The 20,000-nt window shown below is 32.6% G+C and overlaps 1 protein-coding gene across 4 annotated transcripts in view; it reads left to right on the top strand.

Moving 5' to 3' along the window:
• The window catches only part of LOC127626461 (zinc finger MIZ domain-containing protein 1-like), a 54,762-nt gene that overhangs the window by 9,880 nt on the left and 24,882 nt on the right, over positions 1-20,000 (top strand). For 2 of the 4 annotated variants that reach the window (XM_052102241.1, XM_052102242.1), the window contains exons 2-5: positions 3,607-3,679; positions 8,195-8,309; positions 8,624-8,737; positions 17,989-18,094. In XM_052102241.1, coding sequence (XP_051958201.1) covers positions 8,241-8,309; positions 8,624-8,737; positions 17,989-18,094 — 289 coding nt within the window. In that variant the 5' untranslated portion in view covers positions 3,607-3,679; positions 8,195-8,240. The remainder of the gene's footprint in view (positions 1-3,606; positions 3,680-8,194; positions 8,310-8,623; positions 8,738-17,988; positions 18,095-20,000) is intronic. The other 2 variants (XM_052102244.1, XM_052102243.1) reach the window with 1 other exon arrangement.

Below are 20,000 nucleotides of genomic sequence, written 5' to 3'. Positions count from 1 at the left end.
GTAATTTACACTCCCCTCTTCTGCTATTGGTCAGAAAAACTGGTAGTCCCGCCCTAAAATTATGCCATTGGTTGCATGGTGAAACCCAGATTTTACATTGGACAACAAGTGGCGACTCAGTGCAGTACCAAAATAGTTTAGCGTATAAATGGAAAGACAGTTGTTCTTTAAACAACCTAGTTTCATAGAATGAACGTTTCTATAAATAAATTTTTGTGAACTTCTACATTTCGCCACAGTTTCCTGGTGGTTCCTTTTAGGTTAGGGAGGTCATTTTTACTTGTTAAAACCTGATTACGACACAATTTCACTCGCTTTTGGCGCCCCCCGGTGGACATTCCACTGGGAAACTCTAATGAAGCACGATTGAACGTTTCTATAACTACATTTTTGCGAACTTCTACGTTTCGCCACAATTTCCTGGTGAAATAAATACTAAGAGGTGCTATAACAACTGCGTTTTATTTACTTTCACAAAAATAATGACTACAACATCTGATTATGAGTTTATAAACACTTGATTTATCGAAAATGCTGCTTCCACGCATAAGCAGCTTTCATGGAGACCGTCTACCCTCACTGCGAGGGATTGAATCTCCGGATGTTGCTTTCTAGGATCGATCTTGTTCTGAGGGAAGATCCAGCCTCCCACCCACCTCTTCTGTGTTAAGTCCCGAGGGACAGCATGAGGAGGTACGGCCAGGCAGTGAGGTTAAGCTGGAAGAATTAGAGTCTCGTGCCGCCGCAAGCCTTGCAAGCCTCCCGAACCTCCGATCTAACGTCCTCACCTGTGCAATATACCTCCGGGCCTCTATTGGAGCGCACGGCCTCATTATGTTTGGCGGCTCTGACAATGGGGATCATGCTGTGTCACTAGCAGCTTCAGGTGAGTGATTCACGGAGGATGTTGCCACCTCTTCCCCCAGCAAGGGTGAAGAAAGGGCACACGCCACGGACAAGGAGCTTATTCGCATCCTCGCGAGGGTGGAACAAGAGCTCGGTCTTGAGTGGTCCCCTCCAGAAGAGCCAGAGAAGTCTCGCCTGGATGAACCAGCCATCGTCAACAGACCACTGTCCGGAGGAGCATACCATTCTTCCCTGAGGTCCATGTGGAGGTCACAAAGACCTGGTGTGCGCCTTACTCTTCGTGTATTCAGGTCGGAGGTGCTGCCGTCCTCACTAAAGTGGACCACGCAGATGAAAAAGACTACTCCATAGCTTCCCCAGGTGGAACAGGCGGTCACCTCTGCACTGCCATGGGATGGAAATCCCACCCCATCCACCCACCCCTCCAAGCTGTGTCGACTGACGTCCGCACTGGCTATAAGAGCTTATTCAGAACTCCACAGCATGTCGATGCTCCTGGTTTTTCAATCTAAGCTCCTTAAACAAATGGATGAAAAATGCTCTGAACCAGACCTGTTCGAAGAGCTCTGCACCGCTACAGATTTTGCCCTGCAAGCCACAAAATCTACTACTTAGGCCATCAGCAAAGTGATGAGCAACCTGGTGGTGCGATGGACGCCCGACTATCGGCACCTGGACAGGGCGCACTCCGATCGCCACAACTAATGAGCATGACACAATGCCTCCATTGGAGCGGGCGTAATTTCCTCTCATTGCGGGCCGTCTGAAAATTGTAGCGGATCTGTTGTCATGCCAGGGAGCATTATCAGGGGAATGGAGACTTCATCCTCAGACAGTGCAAAGTCGAACTATATCCCCACTGTCCACTTTGGTACTCCCGTGTCCCAAGCCTCGCTGGGCGTGAATGCCCTGGCTCACAAATGGCCATACACAAGTATGTGTTTCCCCCGGTGCGCCTCTTGCATTCTGCCATCAGCAAATGGAAACGGTTCTGTTAAGTGTGCCGAAATGGCCCAATCCGTCCTGGTTTCTGGAAATGATAGAAATACTGGACTGACCTTCTCTCTTAAGCACAGCCAGAGCTGTGGAGCCTACATGTGTGGCCTCTGAACGGAGCACAGTGGACGAGCCAGAATTGGCTCAGTTGGAGCACTGTCCACGAGATGCTTTTATGCACTTAAATGGCACGTGTTTGCAAACTGGAGCTCTTCATGTGGTAAAGGCGCGGTGAATTGCACCATAGCTGACATTTTGAAATTCCTACAAGAGCAGCTGGATGCCATCAACGCTCAAGGTTTATGTAGCGACTATCTCAGCATACCACACCCTGGATGCTGGCTTGTCGATAGGCGAATATAATCTAGTCATTAAGTTGCATAGGGTAGCGAGGCATTTGAACCCCACTCGCCCTGCTATGGTGCCGACATGGGACTTAAATTTGGTGTTGAAGGCACTCACAATCTCCCCGTTCAGGCCATTGGAATCTGTTGGCCTTAGGTTTTATCAGTGACCTTCAGGGCTCAGGCGGATCAATTGCAAGCCTTCTTTCCCCCACCATTTAATTCAGATGAAGGGCAATCTCTGCATATGTTATGCCCGGTGAGAGCATGGCATACAGTACATATGTTGAGCGCACCTATCAGTTTAAGCTGTCGGATCAGCTCTTTATTTGTTATGGAGGATGCACAAAAGAATGTCCATCTCCAAACAAAAGCTCTTCAACTGGATCGTTGATGCGATCGCCCTACGTGAGTGTAATGTCACGTAGTGCGGCGTGATAGGATATCATTCCCCATAGTGCGTACGGGAATGTCGAGTGAACTAAATAGGCTAACTGCGCACCTGACGTGGCGGGGCTCAGACACCAATGCCAATCAGAGGATTGGCGTGATTGTATATGGTTTTGAACAAGGTCGTCTAAGAAGGACTCCCCATAGTCCTCACGGCAATGTCTCGTTCCCTTCATCTCAGGGAACTGAGGTTACGTGTGTAACCGGAGACGATCTGCAACCCATTTTTGGGTTACGTCCCACCATTTGAGAAGCACTGATCTAAATAAATCAACAGTGATCTCTCTCTCTTTCTCTGTAGTGGGGGTGAACAGGGGGTCAGACGCCACAGTAAATGGCCCCTCTGGAGTTTTCCACCCGCGTCTCTAACATGACAGACTGTCCTTAAATGCTACCGCGCACAACTCTCCAGAGAGAGAGACAGACAGAGAGACTGGTGTTTTCCTGTCTGTCTGTAACCAGTGCGATAGCTCCTTAATATTGTGCCTCAGTCTGAATATAGCTGTGATATACGTCTGACGGATGGGCTGTTTGTTTTGGGTCTGTTTCTTGTGCTAAGCTTCTTTCGTCTGTTTGTTTATGGCTTACATCCCGCCGTGCTGTCCAGTAGATTATGAAATCACTGTTGTGTTTTATGATAGTGTTTTGTGTTGTTAGGGTGCTGACGTGTATCGCCATGGTGACGTCTGTTTTCATGGTAGTGTTGCGTAATTGATTGGCGCCGTTATGCCGTTATCGTGGAGTTTTAATGGTTGATTTTTTTGGGCATTTAATCACAATAACTGATATACTGTATCAGCCAGGCCTATTTTGCATATAGAAAATGAATACTAGTTTTAGGGCCGTTGAGATTGTTTACATATATGACACACATACACACCTGACCTGTCATTCGGGGCTTGTGTGATTGCAAACAGAGAGATTATAATGGGTTGTTGTTTTCTTTCAGGTTAGATAAGCGATTGATGGATTCATAGCTGTTGATTTTCCTGTGCAGATCTGTGGACACAACATATATGCAGGTAAACATTTGTAGGTCAGCTGACACCATAATGTGTATGAATGATATCTCAAATTAGCATTAGCGCTAACCCTGATGAAATATGCTGGAATGGAAGACAGACACAGACAGAGGACACATACCCCCCCCCCAACCCACCCCCCCATCCTCAACAGACATACAACCCCCCCCCCCCCACCCCCTACGTCGACAGACCAAAAAATGAGCGCCACATGCTGCTGCTGTGTGCATATGAGTAACACATGACTGTGTGTTTGTTTGCATATGTTGACATATGACTCATGAATCTGCGTGTGTGTGAGTGTGTGTTATGTTCCCACAGCTGGGGATGTATATTAGGTTGTATAATGGACTGTGTGTGCACTATTATAAGCAGTCAGAACAGTGCGCTATTGTTTAGTGTGTAAAGAGTGACTATTGTGAAAGCAACACTGGAAGATCTGTCTCTCTGTCTCTCTCTTAGTGCCTGTGCATGCTATTAAATTGTTAACTTAACCCCTTAAACTCTGGTGCATTTTTGGACTGCCTCCTGCAATTTTTCACACTCAAATTTAAAAGCTCACCATGTACACATACTGTGGACTAATTGCAAAAGAATGGTCTCATTTTTCAGAAACCCCCCCTAATAAAATAAAAATGGTTTATAATCATTTTTTGTTGTGGTCTTAAATTTATAAGCATGTAATTCTGGTTCTGTTCGCTCTACCTCACTTTGAAAAGTCTCATTTTATTCCACTAGGTGGCAGCAAGCACTAGAAAAAATTATGTTTTCTCTATCACATTCAATCACAATGTACAGATGTGAACTGTAGGGGGCACTATAACACATTATACCCCTCACAGATGTGAACTGTAGGGGGCACTATAACACATTTTATCCCTCACAGATGTGAACTGTAGGGGGCGCTCTAACACATTATACCCCTCACAGATGTGAACTGTAGGGGGCGCTCTAACACATTATACCCCTCACAGATGTGAACTGTAGGGGGCGCTCTAACACATTTTAGCCCTCACAGATGTGAACTGTAGGGGGCTCTAACACATTATACCCCTCACAGATGTGGACTGTAGGGGCGCTCTAACACATTTTAGCCCTCACAGATGTGAACTGTAGGGGGCTCTAACACATTATACCCCTCACAGATGTGAACTGTAGGGGCGCTCTAACACATTATACCCCTCACAGATGTGAACTGTAGGGGCGCTCTAACACATTTTAGCCCTCACAGATGTGAACTGTAGGGGCGCTCTAACACATTATACCCCTCACAGATGTGAACTGTAGGGGCGCTCTAACACATTATACCCCACACAGATGTGAACTGTAGGGGCGCTCTAACACATTATACCCCTCACAGATGTGAACTGTAGGGGCGCTCTAACACATTATACCCCTCACAGATGTGAACTGTAGGGGCGCTCTAACACATTATACCCCTCACAGATGTGAACTGTAGGGGTGCTCTAACACATTATACCCCTCACAGATGTGAACTGTAGGGGGCTCTAACACATTATACCCCTCACAGATGTGAACTGTAGGGGGCGCTCTAACACATTTACCCCTCACAGATGTGAACTGTAGGGGGCGCTCTAACACATTATACCCCTCACAGATGTGAACTGTAGGGGGCGCTCTAACACATTTTACCCCTCACAGATGTGCTCGTCCATAGACATTCAGTCTAATGTTCAGTTCAAGCAACACCCTCATTATTTCATTGAATATCTCGGCCTCTGAGTGGACTGCAAGCTCAATCTAGGTGTCATTAGAAAGCTGAGATCTTAGCAATTGTACATAATTTCATCATGAATAGTTTCTGATGATTTGTTTTGCATGTATTTCGTGCTGGATGGCATATTTTGTTCTGAAAATCTAAGATATAACATTGGATTATTCAACTAAGTGAGCTCACAGACACATAAACGTGAATTGTTTTAGGCAACTGCCTAAGGTAAAAGCAGATATAAAGTTTTTAGCTATTTGGGGGCTTACAGCAGGAGTTATCGGAGCATAAAAGAGACATTTGTGACGTGACTTACAAAAATCATATTTCACTTTATGATTCTTTTGAAAAGCTTGCGAACTTTGGTATTAGGGCAACATAATTAACTGTACAGTCACATTTCTGAGAATGAGAGCTTTCATTTGATATATGACTTGTCCATATATGTGCTATGCGAAGGACCCCCCAATTACCTCTAGAGGGCGATAATTTTCAAAGTGAATGTTTTGAGGCCTTCTTTTGTTATTTTAAGTAACAGAATTGCAGAAGTGATGGATATCTTTGAGAAGTTCAGATTGTAAGCTTTCAAATGACTGAACAGTTGCAGATTAGGAGTGTTTAGGAGGTCCGGTAGAGATGACAATGAGTCGGGCGGCACTGGACGGATTGTGATACACGTCTTGTATCAGTTCACAGTTCACTCAGTCTCTGTACCTCCCTAAAACAGATCCGGTCTGAGCGTGCTGGACTGGCCTGTAAAACTCTCTCCCTCTCACTGTGTGTGTGTGTGTGTGTGTGTGTGTGTGTGTGTCTTCCTCTGACAGGAAAGAGCTCATTTCCTGCGGTTGATTTGAATCTGAGCCACGTTCTGTTATGAAAACACAAAAAATTCAGCTTTTAAAACACAGCAGTGAATGAATATTTCAGCTCACGCTCACAAAAACGACTGTGCCGGTACCATGGTGCACAAACACATCTCTTTAGTCACGAAAAATGTGTGTAAAAATGTAATAATTCTTATTTTAAACTGAGCGTGAACCATTGCAGTGAGGATTTCTACTCTGAAAAGGGGAAAGTAGCTTTGTTGAAAATACTACTTGGCACTTAAGCAGCACCAAACTTGTCATACAGTACTAAAAGATATACTGTAAGTATTATGCTAATGTGTTTGTTGCTATCTAGCTAGCTGCAAGGTTTAGGCTAGCTCAATGCATTTAGATTAGGTCATTACACAAAGTATTTAAGTAGAGCCTGTATTTTAATTTAATATCAAAGACACTCATTTTCATTGTGTGGAACCAATGTCAACAATTGAATTACTAAATAAATTTAAATAAAAATAATTTAGTGTATATAAAGGTCAATATGAAATTCTATTCTGAAATAAAGTAGATATACATATGCTCCATTATGCACATAAAGATTACAAAGTATGTTCATGTTTATTGTGTTTATTTCAGTAACCAATGACCACAACTTCATAATTAGGACTATATGTATCCGCCGGTGCTATATCGCAAAACAAGTTTACGCTTAAAACGTTAAAGTCTCCGTATATGTATGTCAGGCATATGAGGTCTCATTTGAAAGCTTAGAATCTGAACTTTTCATAGATATCATCACTTCTGCATTTTTGTTACTTTAAATAACATAACAAGGCCTCAAAACATTTGCGTCGCAAACTAGCGCCCCCTAGAGGTAATGGGGTGTAAATATTTATATGAAAATAAATGTCTTTCACATAGCACCTAAATAGGCAAGTCATATATCAAATGAAAGCTCTGATGCTCAGGAACGTGACTGTATAGATTATTATGTTGCCCTAATAGCTAAAAACATTATATCTGCTTTTACTTTAGGAAGTTCTCTAAAGAATGAGCCATTTCTTACTAGTCTCTGAGCTCGCTTGGCTAAATAGTCTAATGTTATATCTAAGATGTCCAGAACAAAACATGCCATCCAGAAGGAAAAGCATGCACATCAAATCATCAAAAAATATGTTTTTGACTATTGGGATCGCAAAGGGGAGGATCTCAGCTTTCTAATGACCCCTAGATTGAGCTTGTAGTCCACTCAGAGGCCGAGATATTCAATGCAATAATGAGGGTGTTGCTTGAACGGAACATTAGACTGAATGTCTATGGACGAGCACATCTGTGAGGGATAAAATGTGTTATAGTGCCCCCTACAGTTCACATCTGTGTATTGTGATTGAATGTGATAGAGAAAACATGATTTTTTCTAGTGCTTACTGCCATCTAGTGGAATAAAATGAGACTTTTCAAAGTGAGATAGAGCGAACAGAACCAGAATGACATGCTTACAAAGGTAGGACAACAACAAAATTATTATTCTGTTGATCATACGATTATAAACACATACTCTTGTTTATTATTTATGAATAACTGGAGTCTTATGTTTATTATTTGGACAGTTGAAAAATGAGTTCACAGTGTGTGTGAATGGTGAGCTTTTAAAAATGAGCGTTGAAGGGGTTAAATGTGCTATAAACAAAACACAATTTTTTTAAATGTCATAATTTGACTGCATACAATGTCTGACTTCCCTTTTCATGTTTCAAAGGCCAATTGCAATTCTGCCTGATTGTGAAATACCAACTAGTGTTCAGAGTCTCTCCAGTGGCAGCATATATGTTCTGTTCATGAAGATATTTATATCACACACGGTTTGAGAGACATTATGTAACATGTGCTGCTTTAATGTGATTGTGGAATCTCTGCCGGAATATTCCTCACATTAAGACTCTCATATATTTTGTGTTGTAGAGTCTCAGAGTTTGATGGCTGGTTGGGTCAGTGAGGGTCCTGCAGGATGAATTCTTTCCCGCCAATAGACAGACACATCCAGCAAACTAATGACCGACTGCACTGCATCAAACAGGTGAGAACGTGTGTGTGTGTGTGTGTGTGTGTGTGTGTGTGTGTGTGTGTGTGTGTGTAAATGGAGTAGTAAGTGTCTTTTGTACTCTGTGTTGTGTCGCCCCCTGGTGGGCTGCAGTTGAATATGGGAGTTTCTCAAAAATAAAATGTTGTCATTATTTTCTCATCTTCATGTTGTTCAAATCCCTTCAGTCTATTAAACTAAGATGCAGTTTATTAAATGAATATATTTTATCAGGTAAAGTGTTACCCATATGATCAGATATGAAGTATTTTCTCATATTTGTGTGTTTTGTTTTGTAAATAATTTTTTAGCATCTGCAAAATCCGTCAAACTTCCAGACTGCGGCGTTAGAGCTGTTGGACTGGTGCGGTGATCCTCGAGCGTTCCAGCGGTCCTTTGAGCAAAGTCTGATGGGATGCCTAACGGTGAGACCAAACTGACCAATCAAATGAAACGTTCAGTTCACAAATCAACAAACACTATTCATCTGCAGACAGTAATCAGAACAACATAAACTTATTACTCTATTCTATTCTACTACTTTAATCTATTCTGATCTATTCTATTCTGATCTATTCTATTAAACTCTGATCTATTCTATTCTGATCTATTCTATTCTATTCTGATCTATTCTATTCTACTACTTTAGTCTATTCTATTCTGATCTATTCTATTCTACTACTTTAATCTATTCTGATGTATTCTATTCTACTACTTTAATCTATTCTATTCTGATCTATTCTATTCTACTACTTTAATCTATTCTATTCTGATCTATTCTATTCTGATCTATTCTATTCTACTACTTTAATCTATTCTGATCTATTCTATTAAACTCTGATCTATTCTACTACTTTAATCTATTCTATTCTGATCTATTCTATTCTGATCTATTCTATTAAACTCTGATCTATTCTACTACTTTAATCTATTCTATTCTGATCTATTCTATTCTATTCTGATCTATTCTATTCTACTACTTTAATCTATTCTGATCTATTCTATTAAACTCTGATCTATTCTACTACTTTAATCTATTCTATTCTGATCTATTCTATTCTGATCTATTCTATTAAACTCTGATCTATTCTACTACTTTAATCTATTCTATTCTGATCTGTTCTATTCTATTCTGATCTATTCTATTCTGATCTATTCTATTCTGATCTATTCTATTCTACTACTTTAATCTATTCTGATCTATTCTATTAAACTCTGATCTATTCTACTACTTTAATCTATTCTATTCTGATCTGTTCTATTCTATTCTGATCTATTCTATTCTGATCTATTCTATTAAACTCTGTTCTATTCTACTACTTTTATCTATTCTATTCTGATCTATTCTATTAAACTCTGATCTATTCTACTACTTTAATCTATTCTATTCTGATCTATTCTATTCTACTACTTTTATCTATTCTATTCTGATCTATTCTATTCTGATCTATTCTATTCTACTACTTTAATCTATTCTGATCTATTCTATTAAACTCTGATCTATTCTACTACTTTAATCTATTCTATTCTGATCTATTCTATTCTACTACTTTAATCTATTCTATTCTGATCTATTCTATTCTACTACTTTAATCTATTCTATTCTGATCTATTCTATTCTGATCTATTCTATTCTACTACTTTAATCTATTCTATTCTGATCTATTCTATTCTGATCTGTTCTGTTCTGATCTATTCTATTAAACTCTGATCTATTCTATTCTGATCTATTCTATTCTGATCTATTCTATTCTACTACTTTAATCTATTCTATTCTGATCTATTCTATTAAACTCTGATCTATTCTATTCTGATCTATTCTATTCTGATCTATTCTATTAAACTCTGATCTATTCTATTCTGATCTATTCTATTCTACTACTTTAATCTATTCTATTCTGATCTATTCTATTCTACTACTTTAATCTATTCTATTCTGATCTATTCTATTCTACTACTTTAATCTATTCTGATCTATTCTATTCTACTACTTTAATCTATTCTATTCTGATCTATTCTATTCTACTACTTTAATCTATTCTATTCTGATCTATTCTATTCTACTACTTTAATCTATTCTGATCTATTCTATTAAACTCTGATCTATTCTACTACTTTAATCTATTCTATTCTGATCTATTCTATTCTACTACTTTTATCTATTCTATTCTGATCTATTCTATTCTGATCTATTCTATTCTACTACTTTAATCTCTTCTGATCTATTCTATTAAACTCTGATCTATTCTACTACTTTAATCTATTCTATTCTGATCTATTCTATTCTACTACTTTTATCTATTCTATTCTGATCTATTCTAGTCTGATCTATTCTATTCTACTACTTTAATCTATTCTGATCTATTCTATTAAACTCTGATCTATTCTACTACTTTAATCTATTCTATTCTGATCTATTCTATTCTACTACTTTTATCTATTCTATTCTGATCTATTCTATTCTACTACTTTAATCTATTCTATTCTACTACTTTAATCTATTCTATTCTGATCTATTCTATTCTGATCTGTTCTATTAAACTCTGATCTATTCTATTAAACTCTGATCTATTCTATTCTGATCTATTCTATTAAACTCTGATCTATTCTATTCTGATCTATTCTATTCTGATCTATTCTATTCTACTACTTTAATCTATTCTATTCTGATATATTCTATTCTACTACTTTAATCTATTCTATTCTGATCTATTCTATTCTACTATAATCTATTTTGATCTATTCTATTCTGATCTATTCTATTCTACTACTTTTATCTATTCTATTCTGATCTATTCTGATCTATTCTATTCTACTACTTTAATCTATTCTATTCTGATCTATTCTATTCTACTACTTTAATCTATTCTATTCTGATCTATTCTATTCTACTACTTTAATCTATTTTGATCTATTCTATTCTACTACTTTAATCTATTCTATTCTGATCTATTCTATTCTACTACTTTAATCTATTCTATTCTGATCTATTCTATTCTACTACTTTAATCTATTCTATTCTGATCTATTCTATTCTACTACTTTAATCTATTCTATTCTGATCTATTCTATTCTACTACTTTTATCTATTCTATTCTGATCTATTCTATTCTACTACTTTAATCTATTCTGATCTATTCTATTAAACTCTGATCTATTCTACTACTTTAATCTATTCTATTCTGATCTATTCTATTCTACTACTTTTATCTATTCTATTCTGATCTATTCTATTCTGATCTATTCTATTCTACTACTTTAATCTATTCTATTCTGATCTATTCTATTAAACTCTGATCTATTCTATTCTGATCTATTCTATTCTACTACTTTAATCTATTCTATTCTGATCTATTCTATTAAACTCTGATCTATTCTATTCTGATCTATTCTATTCTACTACTTGAATCTATTCTATTCTGATCTATTCTATTAAACTCTGATCTATTCTATTCTGATCTATTCTATTCTGATCTATTCTATTAAACTCTGATCTATTCTATTCTGATCTATTCTATTCTGATCTATTCTATTCTACTACTTTAATCTATTCTGATCTATTCTATTAAACTCTGATCTATTCTACTACTTTAATCTATTCTATTCTGATCTATTCTATTCTACTACTTTAATCTATTCTATTCTGATCTATTCTATTCTACTACTTTAATCTATTCTATTCTGATCTATTCTATTCTACTACTTTAATCTATTCTATTCTGATCTATTCTATTCTACTACTTTAATCTATTCTATTCTGATCTATTCTATTCTACTACTTTAATTTATTCTATTCTGATCTATTCTATTCTACTACTTTAATCTATTCTATTCTGATCTATTCTATTCTACTACTTTTATCTATTCTATTCTGATCTATTCTATTCTACTACTTTAATCTATTCTATTCTGATCTATTCTATTCTGATCTATTCTATTAAACTCTGATCTATTCTATTCTGATCTATTCTATTCTATTCTGATCTATTCTATTCTACTACTTTAATCTATTCTATTCTGATCTATTCTACTACTTTAATCTATTCTATTTTGATCTATTCTATTAAACTCTGATCTATTCTATTCTGATCTATTCCATTCTATTCTGATCTATTCTACTACTTTAATCTATTCTATTCTTATCTATTCTATTAATCTCTGATCTATTCTATTCTGATCTATTCTATTCTACTACTTTAATCTGTTCTATTCTGATCTATTCTATTCTACTACTTTAATCTATTCTATTCTGATCTATTCTATTAAACTCTGATCTGTTCTATTTTGATCTATTCTATTCTATTCTGATCTATTCTACTACTTTAATCTATTCTATTCTGATCTATTCTATTCTACTACTTTATTCTATTCTATTCTGATCTATTCTACTACTTTAATCTATTCTAGTCTGATCTATTCTATTCTGATCTATTCTACTACTTTAATCTATTCTATTCTGATCTATTCTATTCTACTACTTTAATCTATTCTAGTCTGATCTATTCTATTCTGATCTATTCTACTACTTTAATCTATTCTATTCTGATCTATTCTATTCTACTACTTTAATCTATTCTATTCTGATCTATTCTATTCTACTACTTTAATCTATTCTATTCTGATCTATTCTATTAAACTGATCTATTCTATTCTGATCTATTCTACTACTTTAATCTATTCTATTCTGATCTATTCTATTCTACTACTTTAATCTACTCTATTCTGATCTATTCTATTCTAATACTTTAATCTATTCTATTCTGATCTATTCTATTCTACTACTTTAATCTATTTTATTCTGATCTATTCTATTCTACTACTTTTATCTATTCTATTCTGATCTATTCTATTCTACTATTTTAATCTATTCTATTCTGATCTATTCTATTCTTCTACTTTAATATATTCTATTCTGATCTATTCTACTACTTTAATCTATTCTATTCTGATCTGTTCTACTACTTTAATCTATTCTATTCTGATCTATTCTATTCTACTACTTTAATCTATTTTATTCTGATCTATTCTATTCTACTACTTTTATCTATTCTATTCTGATCTATTCTATTCTACTATTTTAATCTATTCTATTCTGATCTATTCTATTCTACTACTTTAATCTATTCTATTCTGATCTATTCTACTACTTTAATCTATTCTATTCTGATCTGTTCTACTACTTTAATCTATTCTATTCTGATCTATTCTATTCTACTACTTTTATCTATTCTATTCTGATCTATTCTATTCTACTACTTTAATCTATTCTATTCTGATCTATTCTATTCTACTACTTTAATCTATTCTATTCTGATCTATTCTATTCTACTACTTTAATCTATTCTATTCTGATCTATTCTATTCTACTACTTTTATCTATTCTATTCTGATCTATACTATTCTGATCTATTCTATTCTACTACTTTAATCTATTCTGATCTATTCTATTAAACTCTGATCTATTCTACTACTTTAATCTATTCTATTCTGATCTATTCTATTCTACTACTTTTATCTATTCTATTCTGATCTATTCTATTCTGATCTATTCTATTCTACTACTTTAATCTATTCTATTCTGATCTATTCTATTAAACTCTGATCTATTCTATTCTGATCTATTCTATTCTACTACTTTAATCTATTCTATTCTGATCTATTCTATTAAACTCTGATCTATTCTATTCTGATCTATTCTATTCTACTACTTTAATCTATTCTATCCTGATCTATTCTTTTAAACGCTGATCTATTCTATTCTGATCTATTCTATTCTGATCTATTCTATTAAACTCTGATCTATTCTATTCTGATATATTCTATTCTGATCTATTCTATTCTACTACTTTAATCTATTCTATTCTGATCTATTCTATTCTACTACTTTAATCTATTCTATTCTGATCTATTCTATTCTACTACTTTAATCTATTCTATTCTGATCTATTCTATTCTACTACTTTAATCTATTCTATTCTGATCTATTCTATTCTACTACTTTAATCTATTCTATTCTGATCTATTCTATTCTACTACTTTAATTTATTCTATTCTGATCTATTCTATTCTACTACTTTAATCTATTCTATTCTGATCTATTCTATTCTACTACTTTTATCTATTCTATTCTGATCTATTCTATTCTACTACTTTAATCTATTCTATTCTGATCTATTCTATTCTGATCTATTCTATTAAACTCTGATCTATTCTATTCTGATCTATTCTATTCTATTCTGATCTATTCTATTCTACTACTTTAATCTATTCTATTCTGATCTATTCTACTACTTTAATCTATTCTATTTTGATCTATTCTATTAAACTCTGATCTATTCTATTCTGATCTATTCCATTCTATTCTGATCTATTCTACTACTTTAATCTATTCTATTCTGATCTATTCTATTAATCTCTGATCTATTCTATTCTGATCTATTCTATTCTACTACTTTAATCTGTTCTATTCTGATCTATTCTATTCTACTACTTTAATCTATTCTATTCTGATCTATTCTATTAAACTCTGATCTATTCTATTCTGATCTATTCTATTCTATTCTGATCTATTCTACTACTTTAATCTATTCTATTCTGATCTATTCTATTCTACTACTTTATTCTATTCTATTCTGATCTATTCTACTACTTTAATCTATTCTATTCTATTCTGATCTATTCTATTCTACTACTTTAATCTATTCTAGTCTGATCTATTCTATTCTGATCTATTCTACTACTTTAATCTATTCTATTCTGATCTATTCTATTCTACTACTTTAATCTATTCTAGTCTGATCTATTCTATTCTGATCTATTCTACTACTTTAATCTATTCTATTCTGATCTATTCTATTCTACTACTTTAATCTATTCTATTCTGATCTATTCTATTCTACTACTTTAATCTATTCTATTCTGATCTATTCTATTCTACTACTTTAATCTACTCTATTCTGATCTATTCTATTCTAATACTTTAATCTATTCTATTCTGATCTATTCTATTCTACTACTTTAATCTGTTTTATTCTGATCTATTCTATTCTACTACTTTTATCTATTCTATTCTGATCTATTCTATTCTGATCTATTCTACTACTTTAATCTATTCTATTCTGATCTATTCTATTCTACTACTTTAATCTACTCTATTCTGATCTATTCTATTCTAATACTTTAATCTATTCTATTCTGATCTATTCTATTCTACTACTTTAATCTATTCTATTCTGATCTATTCTATTCTACTACTTTTATCTATTCTATTCTGATCTATTCTATTCTACTATTTTAATCTATTCTATTCTGATCTATTCTATTCTACTACTTTAATCTATTCTATTCTGATCTATTCTACTACTTTAATCTATTCTATTCTGATCTGTTCTACTACTTTAATCTATTCTATTCTGATCTATTCTATTCTACTACTTTTATCTATTCTATTCTGATCTATTCTATTCTACTACTTTAATCTATTCTATTCTGATCTGTTCTACTACTTTAATCTATTCTATTCTGATTTATTCTATTAAACTGATGTATTCTATTCTGATCTATTCTATTCTACTACTTTAATCTATTCTATTCTGATCTATTCTATTAAACTGATCTATTCTATTAAACTGATCTATTCTATTCTGATCTATTCTACTACTTTAATCTATTCTATTCTGATCTATTCTATTCTACTACTTTAATCTACTCTATTCTGATCTATTCTATTCTAATACTTTAATCTATTCTATTCTGATCTATTCTATTCTACTACTTTAATCTATTCTATTCTGATCTATTCTATTCTACTACTTTTATCTATTCTATTCTGATCTATTCTATTCTACTATTTTAATCTATTCTATTCTGATCTATTCTATTCTACTACTTTAATCTATTCTATTCTGATCTATTCTATTCTACTACTTTAATCTATTCTATTCTGATCTATTCTATTCTACTACTTTAATCTATTCTATTCTGATCTATTCTATTCTACTACTTTTATCTATTCTATTCTGATCTATTCTATTCTGATCTATTCTATTCTACTACTTTAATCTATTCTATTCTGATCTATTCTATTCTACTACTTTTATCTATTCTATTCTGATCTATTCTATTCTACTACTTTAATCTATTCTATTCTGATCTATTCTATTCTACTACTTTAATCTATTCTATTCTGATCTATTCTATTCTACTACTTTAATCTATTCTATTCTGATCTATTCTATTCTACTACTTTAATCTATTCTATTCTGATCTATTCTATTCTACTACTTTTATCATTCTATTCTACTACTTTAATCTATTCTATTCTGATCTATTCTATTCTACTACTTTAATCTATTCTATTCTGATCTATTCTATTCTACTACTTTAATCTATTCTATTCTGATCTATTCTATTCTACTACTTTAATCTATTCTATTCTGATCTATTCTATTCTACTACTTTAATCTATTCTATTCTGATCTATTCTATTCTACTATCTATTCTATTCTATCTATTCTATTCTACTACTTTAATCTATTCTATTCTGATCTATTCTATTACTATCTATTCTATTCTGATCTATTCTATTCTACTACTTTAATCTATTCTATTCTGATCTATTCTATTCTACTACTTTAATCTATTCTATTCTGATCTATTCTATTCTACTACTTTTAATCTATTCTATTCTGATCTATTCTATTCTACTACTTTTATCTATTCTATTCTGATCTATTCTATTCTAATCTATTCTATTCTACTATTCTATTCTATTCTATTCTATTCTGATCTATTCTATTCTACTACTTTAATCTATTCTATTCTGATCTATTCTATTCTACTACTTTAATCTATTCTATTCTGATCTATTCTATTCTACTACTTTAATCTATTCTATTCTGATCTATTCTATTCTACTACTTTAATTTATTCTATTCTGATCTATTCTATTCTACTACTTTAATCTATTCTATTCTGATCTATTCTATTCTACTACTTTTATCATTCTATTCTACTACTTTAATCTATTCTATTCTGATCTATTCTATTCTATTCTGATCTATTCTATTCTACTACTTTAATCTATTCTATTCTGATCTATTCTATTCTACTACTTTAATCTATTCTATTCTGATCTATTCTATTCTACTACTTTAATTTATTCTATTCTGATCTATTCTATTCTACTACTTTAATCTATTCTATTCTGATCTATTCTATTCTGATCTATTCTACTCTGTTCTCTATTCTGTTTTGTTCTTCGCTCTTGTATTCTATTTTATTCCATTCTATGCTTTTCTATTGTGATTTTACATGTGGTAACTCTCTTAATAATGTTGATCAGTTGAATCTGAATGTTGTGTCTGAAAAAGAGTGAAACTAAAATCTGTGATCTGAACTTAAAAATAAAAGCTGTATTTAAAGAGCGTGTGGAATCACATGTATAATTAGAGCTTTTACACGCATATATCTCCGTGTCATCTGTGTTTCACTATAATTAAGACAGAAATATGAGACGGCTTCCTCTTTGTCTGTGTCTCAAAGTGAAACAGGCCTCAGAGTTGAACCCCCAGAAACCACCATTCCCCTGCAGCATGACGATATATGACCAGTATGATATGACTGCATGAATGTATCACGTGTGTTCATGTGTGCATCTGTGTTCATGCTCTCTCAGGTGGTGAGTCGTGTGGCGGGGCAGCAGGGCTATGACATGGAACTTGGGTATCGATTACTGGCCGTCTGTGCCGCAAACCGGGACAAATTTACCCCCAAATCAGCAGGTGAGACTCTGTGATGGTCTCAACACCCTTATTTGGGGATTCTTTACAGTGTTACAGCAGTGATTTATGATATGAGCTCATGAATTAAAGTCAAAAGGGCTCTTTAACTATTCGTGGTCCAGCAGCTTTCAGTGGAAGAGTCACAAATCTCAGAGTTTTTTTGGCTGGTGGTTTGAGGTGGTTGTGTTACGGTCTGAGGATGATTCTGTCCTCAGAACAGCACTGACTGAAAATAGACTGAAGATGGTCTAGACAGGGTGTGTGAGGGTTTTCTCTCTTGGGATATCAGGCTCTTGCTATTGTAAAGAAGACTAAAAACAAGTAAAGGCAGCTCAGGTGAGACTGAACGTTTATAAACGCTAAATGTGACAATAGGATACATTTCGGATTACTGAATGACTTTAACACGTACTGGAAAAGTGTTTGATCATCTGATTATAATTTAAAAGGAGAAACCAGCGTTAAACTCACTTGTAAAAGCTCTCTAGACTCGATTGTGTTTGGTCATTTGCAGCATTCTCTGCTTACTAAAATTAATAATAAATGTTATTATTTGTATTATTAGTATGGCACCTTTCATACTTCAAGTGTAGCTCAAAGTGATTCACATATTAGAAATTAAAAGTTAAATAAATTATACTATATATATATATATTTTTTTTTTAATGAAATGGACATTTTATTAGTAATATTAATAATACATAATAATAATAATAATTAATAATAAGTAATATTATTAATAATAAGTAATAATAAGTAATATTATTAATAATAAGTAATAATAAGTAATATTTCTAATACATAATAATAAGTAACATTAATAATAAATAATAATCATAATAATTACTAATAAGTAATATAAATAATAATATGAATAATAAGTATTATTAAGAATAAATAATAATAATAATAAGTAATATTATTAATAATAATAATAATCATAAGTAATAGTAATTAATATTAATAATAAATGTTATTATTTGTATTATTAGTATGGCACCTTTCATACTTCAAGTGCAGCTCAAAGTGCTTCACATATTAGAAATTAAAAGTTAAATAAATTATACATATATATATATATATATATATATATATATATATATATATTTATATATATATATATGTAAATGGACATTTATATAAGTAATATTAATAATAATAATAATAATAATAATAATAATAATATTTAATAATAAGTAATATTATTAATAATAAGTAATAATAAGTAATATTTCTAATACATAATAATAAGTAACATTAATAATAAATAATAATCATAATAATTACTAATAAGTAATATAAATAAATAATAATAATATTGAATAATAAGTATTATTAATAATAAATAATAATAATAAGTAATATTATTAATAATAATAATAAGTAATAGTAATTAATATTAATAATAAATGTTATTATTTGTATTATTAGTATGGCACCTTTCATACTTCAAGTGCAGCTCAAAGAGCTTCACATATTATAAATTAAAAGTCTACGGAAGTGACTGCATTAATATAAATAAATTATAAATATATATATATATATATATATATATATATATATTTGAAATGAAATGGACATTTTATATAAGTAATAATAATACATAATAATAATAGTATTTAATAATAAGTAATATTAATAATAAATAATAATAATAAGTAATAGTAATAATAATAATAATTAATATTAATAATACATAATAATTAATAATAAGTAATATACATAAATTATAATAATAATTAATAAGTAATATAAATAAATAATAAGTAATAATAAGTCATATAAATAAATAGTAATTAATATTAATATTAAATGTTATTATTTGTATTATTAGTATGGCACCTTTCGTACTTCAAGTGCCGCTCAAAGAGCTTCACATATTAGAAATTAAAATTCTAAGGAAGTG

Source organism: Xyrauchen texanus, chromosome 33 (assembly GCF_025860055.1).
Source record: "Xyrauchen texanus isolate HMW12.3.18 chromosome 33, RBS_HiC_50CHRs, whole genome shotgun sequence".
NCBI classification, from domain to species: domain Eukaryota; kingdom Metazoa; phylum Chordata; class Actinopteri; order Cypriniformes; family Catostomidae; genus Xyrauchen; species Xyrauchen texanus.
Note: the sequence above shows the minus strand (reverse complement) of the source record. Positions and strands in the feature narration are given on the sequence as shown.